This window comes from Ursus maritimus, unplaced genomic scaffold, assembly GCF_017311325.1.
Source record: "Ursus maritimus isolate PB19 unplaced genomic scaffold, ASM1731132v1 scaffold_2, whole genome shotgun sequence".
NCBI lineage: Eukaryota > Metazoa > Chordata > Mammalia > Carnivora > Ursidae > Ursus > Ursus maritimus.
Window position 1 is genome coordinate 66,510,457 of NW_024424452.1, and position 20,447 is coordinate 66,530,903.

Below are 20,447 nucleotides of genomic sequence, written 5' to 3' on the forward strand. Positions count from 1 at the left end.
ATTATTGTTTTAAAAGAAGAGACACAGAGGGGCACCCGGGTGGCTCAGTGAGTTAAGTGTCCGACTCTTGGTTTTGGCTCAGATCATGAGATCACACCCCACAGCAGGCTCCACACCCAGAGCGAAGTCTGTTTGAGACTCTTTCCCCTTCTTCTCCTCTCCCTCTCCTCCCCCTGCTTGAGTGCTCCTTCTCTCTTTTAAAATCTTTTAAAAAATAAAAAATTAGAGACATAGAATAATAAATCGGGGGGCCATCATCTGACTAATAAACATCCTAGAGACAGAACAGAGAAAAACAGAGGAAATCATGAAGGGACTAGAAACCCCTCAAATGCAAAGAGTCTATGCTGTGACCTCACACATGAAAACACAGAAAATAAAAATAACTGGCTTTTGGTTTCACTGCTTTTCTCTGTTGTTTTCTAGTCTGTTTTGTTTCGCTTCACTCTCATCTTTATTATTTCCTTCCTTTTACTGGTTTCGGGTTTCGGTTGCTTTCTTTTTTTAGCTCCTGAAGGTGTAAAGTTAGGTTGTTGATATGAGACCTTTTACTGCTTTTAATTTCCTGTGGACTGCTGCCTATGTTTGTGACATCCCATGGTTTTCCTATGTTGTGCTTTTGTCGTCATTCATCTTTGTTTCCTGATTTCCCTTGGGATTTCTTCCTTGATCCACTGATTAAAAGTGAGTTTTTAAATTTCCACTGTGAATTTTTCAGTTTTCCTTCTGTTATGGATTTCTAGCATCATGCCATTGTCATCAAAGAAGATACTTTGTAGGATTTCACTATTTTTAACGCTCAGACTCGTTTTGTGACCTATCATACAGTCTATCTTGGAGAATATGCCATGTACACTTGAAAAGAGTATGTATTCCATTACTTTGGGGTAAAGGGTTTCATGAATGTCTATTAAATCTGGCTGGTTTTGTTCAAGTTTTCGATTTCCTTGTTGATCTCGTATCTAAACGGTCTATGAATTACTGACAGTGAGGTATTGAAGGCTCCAACTATTTTCATAGAACTATTTCTCCCCTCAAATCCATCAGTGTTTGCTTCATTTATCTGAGGGCTCTGTTGTTTGGTAAATATATATTTATAATTATTACATCTCTTGATGACTTGACTCCTTTATCAATACATAAAGTCCTTTGTTGTGATAGTTTTTGATTTAGTCTATTTTGTATGATATATCTTTTTCCATTCTTTCACTTTCAACCTACTTGTATTTTTGAATCTAAAGTGAGTGACCTCTAGATAGCATACATGACCTTGCGTTAGGCAGAAGACTTCTTAAACGTGATAGCAAAAACACAATCTATAAGTTATGGGAAGAAATTGATAAATTGGACTTGATCAAAATTTAGAACTTCTATATTTCAAACGACACCACTAATAAAATGAAATGGCAAGCTACAGATAGGGAGAAAATATTTGCAAAGTATGTATCTGATAAAGAACTTGTATCCAGGATATATAATGATATACAATGATCTGCTATAATTAAAAAGAAAATAACCTAATTCAAAAATTGGCAAAATATTTGAAGACACTTCACCAAAAATATACAAATGACCAAGAAAGGATGTTGCAACATCATTAGTCACATTAGGAAAATGCAAATTAAAACAACACAACCCTTCACACCAATTAGAATGGCTACAATCAAAAAGACACACTATTACATGTATCGGTGAGGATATGGAGAAACAGGAACCCTTTATACATTGCTGGGAGGAGTATAAACTGGTGCATTTGGGAACTTTCTTTTAAAAATTAATTATATATGTACAATATGATCTAGAAACTCCCCTCCTAGGTGTCTAAGCCAAGAGAAATGAAAAGTTATGTCCACACAGACTTAACAAATGCTTAACAGATGAATGAAGAAAACGTGGCATATCTATATACTGGGCTACTGTTCAGCAATAAAAAGGGATGAAGTCCTGGGTCTGACCTCATAACATTACATTAAATGAAAACAGCCAGATGCAGAAGACTGCATATCCCATGATTTCACTTACATGAAATGTCAGGAAAGGCAATTTTATTTGAGACAGAGAGTACATTTGTGAGGTTGGGGGTGGGAATGGGGAGTGACTGTAAATGGGCACAAAGAATTTTTTAAGATTTTATTTATTTGAGACAGAGAGAGAGAGCAAGAGAGAGAGAGAGAGAGCATGAGCCAGGGGAGGGGCAGAGGAACAAACAGACGCTCCGCTGGGTGGGGAGACCGATGTGGGGCTCAATCCCAGGACCCTGAGATCATGACCTGAGCTGAAGTCAGACACTTTACCAACTGAGCCACCCAGGCGCCCCTGGCACAAAGAATTTTTATGGGGTGGAAATGTTCTAAAATTGGATTATGGTGATGGTTGCAGTTCTATAATTTTACTAAATCACCAAACTGTATTCTTAAAATAAGTGAATTTTACGGTATGTAAATTTTACAATAAAGTTGTTTCAATAAAAACCATTCTGTATGTACAATTTTGACATAAATAAAATCAGACCAAGAAGTCTCTAAGAAAAACAGATTATCCTGTGCATAAAGATGAGTCAAATCTGATTTTCCTTCTCGGGTAGATTCTAGAGGTAGCTGCGGTTCTAAATGAGAAGGTAGGCTAAAGGTGTTTCCAAACAAAACTCTTTAGTTTTGGAGAAACAAACAAACAAAAGCAGTGGGAAAAGAGTTACAGAGCTAAAAGTCTCCCCCCGAACCCCCATTCTGGAAGCTAAGGCAATTCTGGAAGCTAAAACACTATGCGACTGCAGAATCCAGTGAAAGCGTTTTCCCTGCATTCCCTACTTTTATATTTGTGTCACTGTGGACATTCATTCACAGAGTTTCTAAAGATTGAGCCAATAAAGTGATGCCAAATTCCAGTATCCCAACCAGACTTCCCAAAGGTGTACGGTGACAATGTGGACTTCTGAAAGTATTAGTCACTAAATATACTCGGTTCTCAGGTACACCTGAAATAGCAAATTATTCTCAGTAAACTGCTGTTGCTCATTTCTTCAAAATATTTAAAATTATATGCTTTCTATAAATTGAGTTTTATCCAATCTGAAGTTCATGTTGAGATTGTTTCGCTATAATTTTTTAAAGCACTTCCCCGATGACACAAAATGCCATTTTTAGCCTCTTTCAAGCTCCCATGTATGTTGCATCTACTTCTGAAACAGCTCAGTCCATTCCCCTTGTGTATTTGTTCATTCCCATGACAATATCACATACTTTGACTACGGGAGCTTAACAATGTCTTAACAGCTGGTGGGGAAAAACCTCTCGACACATTCTTTTTTCAAAAATACCTTAGGAATTCTTGCACATTCATCTTTCCACCAAAGCTTCAATACAATTTTGTCCAGTTAGACAAGCCCCTGGCAACTCGGACTGGAATGGCATTCAACTCCCATACTCAATTGTGAAGGACATTCAACTCTATCACTCCATTAATGAATAAAAAATATACTAAATAGGCCGTCTCTCCACTGAAATACCTTGTTCTGCCATCTAGTTCCCTTCTACTGCACTTTAGAATTTGGAGAGCGTGTTTGTGTCTCAGTTTTTCTGTGTCCCTGTTATGCCCCGTAAGCGTATCTATTACATTTTGGCCTTGGCTTTTTGTTTCAGGGGAAACATACTTTGGTTACTTGGCGGAGTGCTCCTCCAAACTTCCTGCCAACTTCATCTGCCTCACCAGCCCCTCAGTCATTGTTTTCAGTTGCTCCCACTTTCCAAAGTGTTTCCGGCCTCTGGTCTTTGCCCTGTCTGACTAGTCATCCTCTTGATCTGTTTGAATGCTATTTCTGCTAAAGGCCATTTCTGACTCTATCCAAACCAAGATTAAGTTCTCCTTCACAACACCCTGCACTTTCCCACCATAGCGCAGGTCGCTTAGAAATACATTTGTCTGACACACTGCCCCACAATACACCACCACACCTCCAACACCTAGCAGATTCTAGCAAATACTCTTGTTCAATAAAGATTACTGTAATATAGTTACCTAGGACTTCAAAGACTGAACTGCATCTGAAGAGCAGAACCTCTCGCTTAACCAACTTATTTAGCAAAAAGCTCACTTAAAGATGGGAGAGAATCACTCAACCTGGTCAAAAATGAGTAAATGTCTATCAACATCAATAGATTTACACTTTTTTGGTTAAAAAAAAAAAGCACTGACTTGGAGAATGAATGTTTTTAATTTTTTGGCCGACTGAGAAAGCCAGGTGCCCCAAGACAGTTTTGTTTTTGTTTTTTTTTAAGTTTATTTATATTTTTTTAGTAATCTCTTTGGTGAATGAGTTCTTCACATCTGCCTCTGGACCGTTACTAAAATTATGTTTCAGTAACACAACACTTTCAGCCAAAATGAGAATGTGGACTTAAAAACCTCATTTCAACTCAACCTGATTTGAAGTTCAAGTAGGAAGATAAAGGGTAAGGAGAAATAAAAGCCCATTCAATTTCCATTAGAATAAATAAAAATTATTTATTGTAATATTAAATATATATTTTACATGAAGGTCATTATTGATTGGCAATGGGCTTGTATGATCATCTGTACTATCCTTTTTGTTTATTGACGCCAACAAGGCTGGCTCTATTTTAGAATTTTCTGAACTAAGTATTAATAAAAAGTGAAGACAAAGATATTTACATTCTTTTCTGAGACTCTGTTTTGACATCTCCCCACCCCAGCCCTACATACTACAGGGATAAAGCTCTTCTTCTAGATACAAGTATTACCAGTACTTCTCTCACTGGAACAAAAACACAATACACAAACCATACTAGAAATATTTGGTTCTTTTTAATCAGCTATTGATGGTATAATAAAATAAATTTAAGTGGCACCTAATTTAAACATTTAAAATAGTTCACTGAAGGATAATCTACAACACAGTATGTTAAGCCTAATTGTCAAAACAACACCTCTTTTTTTCCAAGAAAGAAAAAATAAAGGCATGATCAAAATTACAACTGACAATTTGGGTTCATTTGGACACTTACAGATGATTCTGTAGGCATACTGGCAGGCACAATGTTGAAAATCAATCCACTAGATTTAGAAATAATGGTAAGATAAAAAAGAACAGCCATACATTTCATAGTTAATGCCTGAAATTAAAGAAAAATATCCACCAATTATCACAACGATCTTTTAATGACTAATTTTTTTTAACATTAAGATTGTTGTTTTAGGGAACACCTTTCTCTGAACATTTAATTAAATGTCCAGTGCATTAAATAATTTACAGAGAGAAGTAAGTTTTGTGTTCTGTACAAATTAAAGGATACATGGATATAATCCCCCCCACCCGCCAAAGCTCAAATTTGCAATGGTCTCAGCAGAAAATAAACAGTTCACAAGTTAAACAGAATTTATAGCATTACAAAAGTTTATAGAACCCTTCTTTTCATCATTTTTTTCTAACAGCAAAGATCACAATGACAAATTGAAAGACCAGAATGTAAAAAATATTTGTGCAAAACTGCATTAATTGTTCTTGCCATTTAATAGAGGTAAAACCTAAGAACACACAATGACACTAACGAAGAAAAACTACGCTGAAAGGAATTCTAGTTGAGATTTCAAACAACACAGATCATACTGCGACCACACACTGAAAGCAAACGTGGCACCGTGAGCAGCGGGAGCAACACCGGACTCGGCGACTCCGCCAGCGAGGGCGGCTGACACCGGAACACGCCAGGGTCTCTCTCCACAGCAGCCAGCCAGCTTACGTGACCGGAAACAACCGCAGGGCTTAAAACTCACTTCAATGTCTTTCCTCTTGAAATTTGCAGATCATAAATGAAATATTTAAGAAAGTCCTTTCCCCCCTTCTCAAGGAGTGCTTCTTGCGTCACTGGAAATCCCTAGAAGAGTTGAATCATAGACTCTCTGGATTTACCTACACCAATCCATTTAACTAGTAGGGGAAAAAAGTAAAGAACAGTATTAATTCATTTTTAACGTTTAATCCTTGGGATGAAAAGATCTCCCATGTTTCTCAAGGTCACGATTTAACTCTGCGAGGTGCCTTTTGCTATCCCTCACTGTCCTGCTAGAAGACTGACTGGGCTGATTTCTGAACAGTGCCTTACCAGCTCCAGTTTTAATCACACAGTATTTCCAAGTCCTCAATGACTAATAATCAGGTTAACAAAATATTGGCCCAAACCAGCAGAGATCTAAAGAGTCCTTGATTAAGTCCCTAATAACGAGATAAAATAAGCATCTTTGATAAACGCAGGATGCTAAGAGGTCACCTTTTGTAGCTCAAAAACGTAGAAACATCTGGGAACGAATACTATTTCAACTTGCACAGCCTGAACCAGTCTACAGGAATCGGTAAATATTGTTCCACACGGGTTAACCTTTATGGCATTTTACACAGGCCACTGTTAAATTCACTATTGCTTGTATTTCAGAAAAATGTTGACTAAGAACCATAGCAAACATGCTGACTAAATTGGACATCACACTGGCCGGGGCAGCTAGCAATTTGGAAAACAAGACTCGTATTTGAGACAAACCACAATACAAATCAGAATAAGTACATAATGGATTCTATATGGAGGACACCTTCTACCCACTTTGCTTTTGTCTCTCCAATCTCTACCAGTGCAAGTAGAAGCAAGAAAGCAATGTGTTAAAAGACTTCCATTAACTAGTCACAGCGATAACCTTGTTATGCCTAACTCCCTGGCCAGCTTGTTTTTTAAAAGTTTTATTCTTTCCCCTAATATTTTTTCAGACTGAATTTCCTATTTTCTCTACCTGTTATTTCCTAATTATTCAAGAAACTCCCCCAACTCCCAAGAGTGGTTTCATCTCCAATGGAAAAACCACAAACCATTTTTGGTGGAGGTGAAGATACAAAAGGATTTGTGACTAAGAGGGAGAAAGCCACAACCATGAAAGTCACAGGGTAAAAACCAGAGTAGCAGAGAATTAAGACAGGATCAAAACAGTGGGAGGTAACCTACTATCTTCAGGCAGATGAAGGATTAAAGAAAGAGGACTACATTTACTCTAAGAAATAAGATTATACTTTCCTGGGCATTGATGCAAATCATGAACACTCTACAAAGTAATAATGATTTTTCTTTTATCCTATCTCAAAGGTAGGCAGTTAAGTTAGACGTAAAGATAGCCGTTCATAAAGTATACTTACCTGGAATTTGAAGCTCATCTTCAATAAATCGAACGTAATTTTGTGCATTAACAGGTAGTTCTTTAAATGTCCTTGCATTTGATATATCTGTGTTCCAACCTGGGAGTGTCTTATATTGAACTTCAACTTTATTTAAGACTTCTTGGTTTGCTGAAAGTTAAAGAGTAAGTCTGTTTTTCCATGGTAGAGCGCTGCCTATTGCAAACGGCTTTTTGCTATGTCAAAGGTTCATGATCTCTTATGAAAATCCTCGGAGCCAGAGGTGTTTTGGAATGCAGAGCTTCCCGGAGTGTAGGAAAGTCAGACATTTACCACCTGAGGCAATATTTTCATAATCAAACACATTCCTGCAGCAACAGCATTATTCACTCTAAGCAGAGAGATTTTAGTTCTAATATCAACTCAAGTTTTGCTGTCAAAGGACTTCGGTGCAAAAATTTAAACTTTCCATTTTTAGAGCTTTTTAGATTTCCGCACTGTGGATTAGAGATTATGGACCCGCATAAAGACAGCAACCTCACAGAAAGGAGACTTGCGTGCTTGCTCTCATCTGGGAAATCGAGTGATTTTGTGATTGTGCAAAGCTTAGCTGGAAATTTTCTTCATCGTCTCACCTCACCATTTTCTCTCTAGCCCCTAACAGAAACGGAAAACGTACGAAGTAAGAGCAGCTTCTTTGAACAGACACAACACAGTGCGTGCCGTGCGGATTCTGTCCGGACTTCCCACGTCACGACTGAGACGCTCACTGCCCAGCTGCGGAAGTGCGGCCCGCTGAGGACTCCCGTTCAGAAACTGCCGTCCACTGAAGGGAGCTGCCTCCCCGCCACAGCCCATATCGCCCGACTGGTCAATGCGGACAACAGGCAGCACAAAGCTGCAGGTTCTGAGAAAGAGAAAACTCACAAGCAAGTCCTGAAACTACTCAACTCTGTGACCAGGGACACCTTCCCGGCCACTGGAAGTCAGGACACTAGAGTCAGTGGAGAACAGTGGTCTGACTCAGCCGAGAGGGGAGATAATCAGGTTTCAGCAAAGCTGAAGTGGCTACAGTCATCATGGTCAAGTGTCAGAGAGGAGGGAGCCAGACAGGGAGCTCCCACCCCTCTTAAGTCCGTGTGAAAGTCCCATGCCTAACGTTCAACTTCACACAGGAGGGACCCGTGGGACCACTGAGGCTTACCAGCTCTTAGTTGTCACACAGTTGAGTGGGACAGATTCCAGAGGTCAAGCGGTGCTGGGAGAAGGGAAGGGACAGGATACACTGGAGCTCCAGCACTGCCAGATCAGAGAGATGTCTCTACACTTCAGTTGCTCTCCTGCCACTCACCTGAGATAGCAGAAAGGCTGCTCCTTAAAATTAAAAACCAGGCTCAAGAGTATAACTGACTGCAGACCCTCCATAACGAAGCCTAAAACCAAGCTACCAAGATCCACAGAAGAGACAGAATTTGGAGACTGACCCCCACCAGGTTGGTGGTTTGGGAAACACCCTGGCTCTGCACGTAACTATACTAACACAGAAGAAAACCGAGCTTATACAAGTTCAAGATGATCGGCCAGTAATTCAACTGTCCCCTAAAACAAGAACCAATACCTTCAGAGGAAGAAAACAGAATCCGAGTCACTACAACATAAACACAGTCAACCAGAAGTCATTAGTCACAGAAACAGTGATCCACAATCAAGGAAAAGAACAGTCAAGAGAAACCGAACTGGAGACGGACCCTCGGACTAACAGATAATGATTTTAAACGTGTTTCTAAGAACTTGAGGTGATCCTCGGTTGCCGAGGACGGGTCGTCATCAGCAAGTCACAAAACCTACCAGCCTACCAAGTTTCATCAAGCTAGTGAATATTCCTTTGTTTGGCATATTCCCAGGCTTACAGGACGACTAATCAAATGAACTGCTCCTATTTCTGGAAGCTGGAGACACGTATGCAACTTCCTAAGTCACTGAAGAAACCCCATCACTAAAGATACGCCTGAAGAAACACAGTGCCTTGTGTAGGAAGTCTCCCTACAACCACCCCCTTCTGACATAGGAGATCAGGAAAAAAGCATTCACGGGGCTTGAAGAACAGGCTGGGTTAGTGCCTGAAGAGCCTGCTGCCTCTCAGGAGAAGCGCTCTGTTCTCCGACCCCACAGTTCTCCAGGAAGAGCAGGCGGCCTACACAGCAGTTACTTTCCAATCAGGGAAGATGAGATTCAGGGGCAGCATAGCTGGCTGGGCTCCGAGGTCCCAGGTTTCTTCTTTCCTATTCTGAGTCTGAACACATGCTTATGACTGCAACCCAGGAACCAAACACAGAGCAACCTTGAAACAAATGCTAATAATATGAGAATATATTCGTGCGTTTCACAAAGAGCGTCTCGACCCCATGACTATACGTCATGAACTACGCAGAAGAGCTTTACGAAACTGCTCTAACACGTTCACCTAATAATATTCTTTATATCACAGACTGAAAAAAGTACCTGGGAAATGAGGTATGATTTCACCATCTAACTTGTAAGCAACTCCAACTTTGATTTCCGTAAACATGTCCAAAATATCCAATTTGGTAAGTGCCAACCTAAGGGGAAGGAAAGGCAACGTTCAAACGGCAAACTACGCAAGGCCCGAACATCTAACTTGATGAGGAAATAAAGGAAAATTCGTACAAAGCTACACATTCCAAAGCAATTCTGAAAACTGGTTAGGATTATGTCCTAAAGTGTGCCACACATAAAGCATGCATTTTCCTCATAACAAAAAATGACTTAACTGATCTACTGGTGAGTTACTTTTCTAAAAATTATATTTTCCCTGATTGATCCATACCATCTTGCTTAGCTTTCTTTTTTTTATATTTCTTTATTTTATTTATTATTTTTGAGAGAGTGTGCACACAAGTGAGATGGGGGGGAGTGGGGGAGAGAATCTCAAGCAGGCTTCACGCTCCGTGCAGAGCCCAGCACATGGCTTGATCTCATGACCCTGAGATCATGACCTGAGCCGAAATCAGGAGTTGGATGTTTAACCGACTGAGCCACCCAGGCGCCCCGCTTAGCTTTCTTATGACGGGTAACACATGTCTGAGGGACAGCTGCCTGCAGTAAAGGATGCACGCTGTGGGACACAGCAGAACTCACTGTTCCACACGAAGACTACGAGATACACGTACATTTACACATAGGTCATCGACCCTCATTTCTTTACTCTGGTTACTATCACCTCCGCCCTTCTGCTCAGAAATTGTCAAAGCAAAGTGAGGACACTGCATCAAGGACCTCTTCGAGATACATCAAATCTCCCAATAAACTGACTGGGAAACTGTTTTAAGGGAAAATCTATACAATTAGATAAAACAGTAGGTTTGGGATTCTTATCCACAAATTATTTTTTTATACTTTATTCTGTTATTTGCTGGAAAGTTAAGTCGAATTAATACAATCAGAAATACATTTATTTACATATTTTTATACATGTGTGAATAGCAACTTTTTGCCGAGTGTTTTCAATGAGCCAGGCAGCACGCTATATGCTCCCACTATATTTCTCATCTAATTTTCAAAATGCCTGCCTGATTATTATCTAGATTTTAAAGATGATGAAAAAGGCACAGAAAGATTAACTTGACCAAAGTCCTGGCACAGCGCATGAATCTGAGATTTGAAAACAGAAGTTAGACATTAATCAAGCCCACGCACTACATCGGTTATATTGCCTCCCCTCCATATAAGCAAAACACACCATCTATCTACCTACCCACCTATCTCACTTCCTTCTATATTAACGTGCATGTGAGAGTATCATGATTCCTTTTTCCCAACAGTGGATGTGTAGGAAGACAACCTGTGGTCCTCTCCCTTGGGTATCCTTCCTCTAGATCTTGGTCCACTTGAACCTTCAGCTACAATTTCATTTGGAGGCTAAACAGTGAAATTTTTCTACCAAGGTACTACTTTTCAAGCTTGCACACCACAAAATTTAACCTGCGATCATGAACTATACCTTAGTTTCCTGAAATAAATGTTTCTAAGAATACTCACGCAGTAAATCCATTAATCATATGAGCATATTTGAGCAAAACCAAGTCCAGCCAGCCACACCTTCTTTTCCTTCCAGTGGTTACCCCAAACTCTCGACCTCTTGTTTGTAATAATTCTCCAATTTCCTAGAAAACAGAAAACAGGATTTAGGATTATAATACCAATGCTGTAAATCTAGTAGAATTACGTAAGATCATAGAACAAGTCAAAGTCTTAGAGAGATGAACATCTTCCAAAAAATAACTAAGTGGAAGACAGAATTCCATACAGATGATGGATATTATGTGAGGCAGGCATTATCTGGAAGAGATCGACTTTTGGCTTCCTTTTTTACCATTTCTTTAAAACCAGTATTTTTTACGATGTTAGATAACTTCTTAAAATTTAGATTAACATACAAAATGCTGCACATTAAAAGCAAGGTTGTTAATTATTTATTAAAATAGACAAGTTAAGCCAATTGTTCCAAGAACTGTAATTCGATGATCCTCCTGAAAACCGTAAGATGAACTCTCAGCTAGTCAGTAGTTGTGGACAACACGATGCCCCTTCTAAGAGAGTTAAGCCTAACGACAAGGCTCAAAGATCTAAGCCACAGCCATTCCCTAGAACCCAATTATTCACTTATCTATCTATTCCCTAATTTACACCTTTCTGATTAAAGTCATCATTTCACTACCTCTTGTATTCTACATCAATACAACTAAAATGTTTAAAATGTTGCTCTGTCAGGTTTGAACTCCAGCCCCGTCCCTCCATGTGACTTTGCGCAAGTGACTGCATCCCTCAGTGCCTGTTTCCTCGTGTGGAGGGGGGAAAGTGACACCACCCAGCTCCCTGAGGGTCGTGAGGTCCAAAGGGCTTCTGAGCATACCACACCTGGACAGTGCCTGGCCCAACGTCACTGCTGCAGAGGTGCCGGCTAGGATTAGACCAAGGCTGGAAGTCGCTCTTCTCAGCCTCGGCTCCTAATAAGCTCTTGGTGAAAGGCAGTTCTTATTTTTAACCACTTCTTTCTCCTCCACTATCTCAACCTTCCTCATAATCCCACCTTCGCGTGGCCTCGCACTTACAATTACCTGTCAGTACTCTTTAACCCTCTGTCTTTTGTTGCCAATCTGCTGCCACTTAAGTGAAAAGCACAGGAAGACAAGAATCCATTAAGGGAAAAAAAGCAGAAGTTTTTATTTAGTGTATTTATTTTAAAGATTTATTTGACAGAGAGAGAGCGAGCACGAGCAGGGGGAGCGGTAGGCTGAGGGAGAGGGAGAAGCAGACTCCCCTCCCTCCATTCAGGGAGCCCGATACGGGGCTCGTTCCCAGGACCCTGGGATCATGACCTGAGCCAAAGGCAGATGCTAAACCAACTGAGCCACCCAGGCACCGCCCCCCCCACTCTTTAAAAAGATTTTATATATTTATTTGACAGAGAGAAAGAAAGAGAGCAAGAGAGAAAGAGGGAATCTGAAGCAGACTCCGTGCTGAGTGTGGAGCCCAATGGAGGGCTCGATCCCACAACCGCAAGATCACGACCTAAGCTGAAACCAAGAGTCGGACACTTAACCAACTGAGCCACCCAGTCGCCCTGGGAGTTTTTACTTTAAAACTTCCAGAATTGGATCTACTGAAAAACAGGCTTACATTGTCTTGCTCTGTTGGGAAGGCACCAATGCCAACTCGAGTTGTGTAAGCTTTCACAACCCCATACACTTCTCCAACATTTTGAGGGGGCATTCCCAACCCGGTACAGACACCTCCAACAGTACAGTTTGAAGAGGTCACAAAAGGGTAAGTTCCTTAAAAAAAAAAAAAAAAAAAGAAAAGAAACAAATATTATACACACATAGATATACAGTACTCTGAAACAATTACTGTGAAAAATCTGCATTTGGTACATTCTAGGTACTAGACAGACTTGACTACAACTGCCCTCTCAAACCTCAACCTTTAGTCTTGATCCTTTCTGTCTGTAATGAGAGCAGAACACAGGTAGTTAGAGCTATCTCTGCAGTGCTCACTCTGGGCAGGTTCCTTGAGTGTTCAGTTACTCAGCTCTGTATGGTAGCTACTCACCCAATGGACCGCTAAATAATTTCATGCCAAAACCCAGGCGTTATTCCACCGTGTAGACTTATAATCTATGTGTTTTTAACATGTTCCTATTGGTTTAAAAACGAATTTATTTTATTCCCTTGATACTGATTTTTACGATACAGCCACAACCTAGACCGACACCAGGATACTAAGAATTCTGTGGTATTCATTATCCTACCTTCTGGTCTATATTAAGGGAATAATCCCAAAAACGACAAGAGAAGCTAAGAGGGGTGTACTCCTCCATCCCCAAAGATCCCGTTCCTACTTCAACTATCCACTAAGCTAACCAGACACTCTGCTTTCTTTCCAGATTCCACAGGCATATCATGAAGTAAAAAATACATATTCACTGTAATAGAAATAGACATTTTCTTTAATTGGTATACATGCAGTCAAAAGCCAATGAAATGTCTTTAAGAGCTGAGAACACTCAGACTTATCCTTTGAGATCATGTTCAGAGGGAAAGGCCAACAACCAATGGGGCAGTAGCTGGAAGACGTCAAAGCCTTAACTTTTTGAAGATGGAGGAAATGCCCTAATCCATTCAGAGTCTCACACCAAGGGAGTTCAAGAGACTTCCACAGATCTTAGACGGGGTATGTTCAATGACAAAGTTTATTAGTTCTCGATATTTAAAAAAATGGCTGAATTAAAGGTAATTATCCTTCCACAGGATTCCTCTAATCATCTTATAGTTCCAAGCAAATGGAGCATGAACCAAACAACAGAAATCCGTTTACAGTATCCCAAACCCACTGACCCAAATAGTGATTTCATTTTTCTACTCAACTATGAAATGTAACACATGCATTGTGTATTCCACAATATTGCTTTAAAAAAAAGATTAGTAGATGACAACCATCCATCATGCCTGAATATACAAGCTAAAAGCCTTGTTTTAAAACCCCATAAGGTGAACATTCATTATTTATACCCTAAGTGCTTTCGGGCTCGGTTAGGCTCCTGCAAGTCTTATCTCACTCACCAAAATCGATATCTAGCAGTGCTGCATTCGCACCTTCTACCAAGATTTTCTTTGGTGGCCCATGCAGGGCCTCGTAGAGGAAGTAAACGCCATCTCTCACCATCGGTTTAATCCTTTCCATATAACCCTACAAAGACAAAAACCAATTTCAGTGTGTACTAATAAATTTACAACATGCTCAGGGCAAGTAAAACTCACCTGACTCTGTGACCAGGCAAACTGAAGTCATGCAAGGCAGAAGGGGGTTGGTGACGGTGCTCACCCTACTGCATACCTGGATTAGCTTTGGTCTCTCGTCCTGACTTTCCAGAACCAGGAAAGAGAACCAAGTGCAAGAACAGCAGAGAAACAATGAAATTCAAAGTTCTACGTGAACCTCACTGAAAGTAATGATGACAACCTTACATTCTTCATAAACCAGCTCTTGGGAAAATAAAAAGAGCTGAGCGTACTATACTGTGCTTTTATATTTTATGAGGTATTTAAAAAGCCGCATTTATAATCCATGTAACCATGAGTTTTGAAACACGCACTGGGTGACTGTCAAAATGCTGGTGCGGGTCACAGGTAACATTGCCGAGCATACAAAAAGCGGTAATTGTTAATAATCTTTTGCCACTGTGTCCCATGACAGCCACTGTGTCCCATGACAGCAATATCTCAGCAGTATTACTAGCAGATAACATCAACTATTTTATACATGAGCATTATAAAACTCTCATAAAATATATTTAAAGTATTAATAATACTGCTTAACTTTAGAATTCAATTAAAAATGTAATATAAACAAGAGTTCCCCCAAGGCCTAAAGTATAACTACAATAAAACCCAGTTTCAACTATGTTTTCATATTTAGCCAGTCTAGTATGGAAATTCCACAATCCACTCATGAACTCACCGAACAGGTTATACCCACTGATGAAAGTCTCGTCCCCCCTCCCTTGGCTCTAGTCTCCTGCTTATTCCTGGTTTAGACCTTTTGTTATGCCTGAAATGACCATGCCGTTCATCATGTCCCTTATTCCTTAAAGTGCTGGCTCAACATATCCCACCTATTAAGAATCTTCTTCCCCAATTCTGTTCATGATTATTCATCTGCTTTACATTCACGTGAAACATGGATAGAACAGAACCAAAAAGCCATATCCAAACTTTAGTGCATAAATATTTCCAAGTTGCCTGGAATAAATTTAAAATATTTGTTGCATGACAGAATGAAAAGAAGGTGGCAGTCTATTCTAAGCAATGACCAATACACTGAAATCTAAATACCAACATTTAGAATCTTCCTTGGAGGTTTGTTTGTTTGTTTGTTTGTTTGTTAAAGGAATTCAGTGAGTAGATAGGCCTAAGGTCTACAACCATTCTAGAATGCATATGAGGTTTGTAAATTCCTTTTCAGCTCTGGAATTCATGTTCATAGCTATTCAGAGAAGAAGTAATAATCAGATACATAGGGCCCAGCTTGAAACGCACCAAACATCAGGGACGAATTTAAGGGTGGAAAGGGTAGGAGATTTGCCTACTGATGAACTCAGGCACCACTGACACCTAAGAGTGGCCACACATGGACCCAACCTTTGGCCAATCACCTTCTTTGTCTTTTAAGACCAAGTGTTAAAGACACTAGCCCTGTGGGGCGTCCTTCCAGAACGGGCCTGCCAGCTTTACAAGTTATCTCCTGCTGCCCCTCTGTTGATCTATGCTCCACATTGCTAGGAGGGATTTTTATATAATACAAATCTCGTCTTTTTTCTGCTCAGAATTACTCACTAGCTTTTCATTAACTCCATGATAAAAGCCAAACTCCCTATTGTTGCATATGAGACCAATACAAGATCTGTGAAATCCAACTCTGCTCCCCACTCAATATTTTCTTTCAGCCACATTATGTGAAGTGACTCAAACATGCCATGTCCTTTTAGGTAGGCCTATATGCTTTTAGACTTAAAAAGGACAAGCAATTTGCTTTACTAGTTCTTATTTCCAATGCTTTACACATATCTGTGTGGCATTTATTATACTATAAATTATTTAACATATAACTTCTCAGTCACAGCGTAATTTCCATAAAGGAAATTAAATACTCTACGTTCTTCATTCTTATGTTTGCAGTTCCTAACACAAAACCCGAATGAATGAAAGATCTTAGATGCCAATCTGGCAAACAAGTTCTAAAAAGGACATTAGAAAGGCCAGAAAGCATTACCTTGAGTTTTTGTAATTCGCCTTCAATGTCGATTTCCAGAGTGGGGTATATAGATTTGTATTGGTTAGCCAGAACTTTGAACCTGAGAAATATAGATAAAGCAAGCCAACAGCTCAATTAAAAATAGTCCGAATAATATCATTCGATTCAAATGGTTTCTGTAGATAAGCAGTTTTAATAACAAATGTATCCCAAACTGAAGCTACATTCTAAGAAATAAAATCTAAACAGATCAATCATATGAATAAATGATACACTCAAAAACAGTACTTTTTATTCAAATTTAGGAAGACCAACAACATAATCATGATGATGTGTGTGGAGGGAAGGGGAAGAACTAGTCTGTAGTAACACGTGAATATGAATTATATTACACTGTGTGAAAAATAAAAGGGGATGGTCTACACGATGTTTTTAAGAGACAGAGGTAAGGCCTTTGATGCCACCTGTTATTAAATGCAACCAACTAACCCCATGTCACTGAGTCACCAGATAGCTTTGATGATGATTAGGTCTCTCATGGAGATTTTTCTAGAGAGTAAGTGTCAATGAGGCAATTTCTATTATTTAAGGTGAGTTTGGTACAAATAGTTCACCAGTACCTAAGAGCCTAATTAGGTCTAGGTGGGGGAAGAGAGGTCTCCAGAACTGAAAATCTGAGGGTCAAGACTCTAGGATGTGGTAACCTCACCAAAGCACCCCCTGGAAACTCTGTTTCTCAGCAAACCATCCCAAACTCCAATCCTTACATATGACCTTGGCTTTGCCTTCTTGGGGTACTGCTAGGATAGCAACATGAGGTTACTTTCCATGAAGTTTAATTTGAAATTAAGTAATAAAAATAACTTTAAAGTCCAAATAAAACAAGAAAAGCCAAGCACCACTATTCAACTAGAAGACTGATTTTACCAATTTGCAACCTGGATTTGAAAAATTTCAAAAAATCCATTTGCTCTTTCCACTCTGAAACACAAGCTAGTTACCTCTCAGAGAAGCCATCAAAGTCAGAAACCAGATCGCACATCCGCAGTCCACTCCGAGCAGCTTTGGAAGAATAAACTGGGCCAATGCCCTTTTTTGTGGTACCCAAACTTAAAAATAAATCAGAAAAAGCTTTGAGTTAGACAAGAAAGATGGAGCTCTTGTGGTCAGATCATCACAAAGAATGAAGGTACTCTATTTTCTGTAAGTTTATATTCACAATCCTATTGATTTTCTCTGGAATCTAAACAGGATATTCTAAAAATTTTTCTTAAACCTCTGGCCTAGAATTTAAACATTAGGGTCTGGATATGCTTAAACTGCACCAAAAACAAAAACAAAACACCCTACTTTTTTCCTGCTTGTTCTTGTCTCTGTTGCTCCTGGATACCATCAGCTGCTTGATGGAAATCGAATACTGAGGGGGAAAAAAAACAAATCACAGTTGTTGTTGAAACAAAGGTAACATAGGAGGAGCAAAACATACTGTATTTTAAATTACTTAAGCTATAAATCCCTTCAGCCTAATTTCATCATGACTAATCAAATGGATACATTTTATTTTTTAAAAGATTTATTTATTTATGAGAAAGGGAGGGGGAAAGAGACAGAGGGAGAGAGAGAGGGGGTATGAGCAGGAGGGGTCAAAGGAGAGGAATAGAGGATCTCAAGCAGACTCCGCACTAAGCGTGGAGCCCGACATGGGGCTTGATCTCATGACCTGAGCCGAAACCAAAACTGGAGGCTCAATCGACCATACCACCTAGGCACCCCCAATGCATACATTTTAAAAAGCACCAACAATGGTGGGAGGGAAAGTTATTATGTCAACAGGTATACTACTATGAAATACACCTGATTGTTCATTCCTACTAACTACAACATATATTATTTTAAAAACGGTCAGTAAGAGGGTACCCCAGAATTCTATGAAGCTCAGTTTACTAGGATACCCTCTTTTCTTCAGGTTCTACCCTGCAGACATCTTTGGGTTATTCTGACATCTCTCTCTCTCTCTCTCTTCTCAGCAGTCTCTCCGAGCTCCCATCGTCTCTAGCCAGAACTGTAGCCAACTGAGTGTGCCTATTTCCCCTCTTGCACATCTCAAATTCATAACTTTTAATGCAGCAAAGCCATCTTTCCAAGACACAAATACGGCGTCACCACCCCCTTTGCTTTAAAAATCAATGGCTTTCTATTGATCAAAAGAAAAAGATAGAACTCTTTTGTGGCCTCCAGGCATAGTCTGCTCTTTCATCTGGGGCCCCCTTTCTGCCCTTGGGTCACAACGGACATTCCTTCACATCCTGGGCTACAGGACATACCCTCTGCCTGACTGTGTTTCTGCCTGCACGCGCAAGCGCACTCACGCCCACACACTCTCTCCCCTACCAGTATTTTATGAGTCTTGGGACCATGTCAGTTAGCTTACCAGTTGATTTCCTGCGCCTACAAGTTCTCAAATATTTACCGACTGAATAAATAGCCATTTTATGGAACAGGCAGGCCTAGAATTTGGTCTTCGAACTTTTAACCAAGGCTTCTTTTGTTTCAAAAAAGCCTTATGGGAATATAATTTACATACCATAAAATTCACCCACTTAAACTGTACAACTTAATCATTTTTCCATACATTAAACCATGGCTTCTTTTCACTAATGATTGTTACTGTACCCAAATAAGTTGAAATGTATAAATCTTAAACAGAATGACTGATATAAGGTTCCTAGAACTAGTGGTGGCATGTGTAAAAACTATTTGGCAGCATCAGAAGACGAATGCTTTAGTTATGGATGTTGAAACCAGAAAAAAAAAATTGAGGAAACTGGACCTTAAAGCACCCTCTGATTAATCCTAGCCTCTAAAGCCTTCTCTGCCCTAAGTCCCCTTTTTGAGACACTGCCGAGTTGTCAAGGCAGTCCTCTCCTCTGCTTGGCAAGGTTAACAAGCACAGCAGTGAATGGCTAACAGGTTTCCCTAGTCCTCTCCGAAGGGGAGTTCCAGCACTTCCTACACTAGGTGATCACAATACAGAGAGTACATTTTTACTGTGTGATTTAAAATTATCCCGTAAATCACTATCTGTCTCAGTGCCACAGAACTGGGTAGCGATGACATCCTTAAACTGCACTGGCATATTGCACACCAAAAGATATTCACAGGAATGGTCAGAGCAATATTACTTGTAATAACTCAATATTGGAAATGACTCAAAGTTACATCAACGGTAAAAATGGATCAACTGGGCCATATTCATACAATGGGATATACGATTCAGCAATGAAAATAAGATATTGCTTCATTTAGTAATAAGGACGAATCAAATGGGCATACTACTGAGTCGAAGCCAGACACAACAGATTATATAAATGTGTAATTTGTATAAAATTCAAATACTGACGAAGCCAATCTATGCTGAGAGAATAGGGGTTACCCTCGGTGAGGGGGAGTAGATAATAACTAGGAAAGGTCGTCAGAGTAGCTTTTTTTTTTTTTTTTGAGCTATAGGGACATTTAACATTAGTTTCTGGTGTAGAATATAATGATTCAGTATTTGTATATACAGCAAAATGACTGCCATGTGAGTTTAATTAACACCGATCACCATAAACAGCCACAATTTCTTTTTGTGGTAAGACCTCTTTTTTGTTTTCTTAAGTAGGCTCCACACCCAGCGTGGGGCTTGAACTCACATCCCTAAGATCAAGACCTGAGATCGAGAGCAGGATACTCTCCCGAAGGAGCCACCCAGGTGCACTGTGATAACTTCCAAGATCTATTATCTTATAGCAACTTTCAAATATGCCATACTGTATGACTAACTGTAGTCACCATGCTGTCCATGGCATCTCCGAGACTTTTTTATTCTGTAACTAGAAGCTTCTAACTTCTGACCGCCCTCATCCATTTTGCATGAGCAACTACCAACTGCCTGCCTCGGGCA

General features: G+C 39.8%; 1 protein-coding gene and 1 long non-coding RNA gene across 3 annotated transcripts in view; one reads left to right on the forward strand and one right to left on the reverse strand.

Moving 5' to 3' along the window:
• Positions 1–182: 182 nt before the first annotated feature.
• LOC121103985 lies at positions 183–8,714 on the forward strand. The gene is made up of 2 exons (XR_005836327.1): positions 183–684; positions 7,826–8,714. It is a non-coding gene; the product is annotated as an uncharacterized LOC121103985 (long non-coding RNA).
• The window catches only part of ADSS2 (adenylosuccinate synthase 2), a 34,680-nt gene continuing 19,034 nt past the window's right edge, over positions 4,802–20,447 (reverse strand). For both annotated transcript variants that reach the window (XM_008697267.2, XM_040636080.1), the window contains 9 exons: positions 17,855–17,921; positions 17,506–17,613; positions 16,523–16,604; positions 14,314–14,440; positions 12,872–13,026; positions 11,231–11,355; positions 9,674–9,771; positions 7,193–7,342; positions 4,802–5,944 (listed from right to left, as the gene is read on the reverse strand). In XM_008697267.2, the coding sequence (XP_008695489.2) occupies positions 5,892–5,944; positions 7,193–7,342; positions 9,674–9,771; positions 11,231–11,355; positions 12,872–13,026; positions 14,314–14,440; positions 16,523–16,604; positions 17,506–17,613; positions 17,855–17,921 (965 nt within the window). In that variant the 3' untranslated portion in view covers positions 4,802–5,891. The remainder of the gene's footprint in view (positions 5,945–7,192; positions 7,343–9,673; positions 9,772–11,230; positions 11,356–12,871; positions 13,027–14,313; positions 14,441–16,522; positions 16,605–17,505; positions 17,614–17,854; positions 17,922–20,447) is intronic.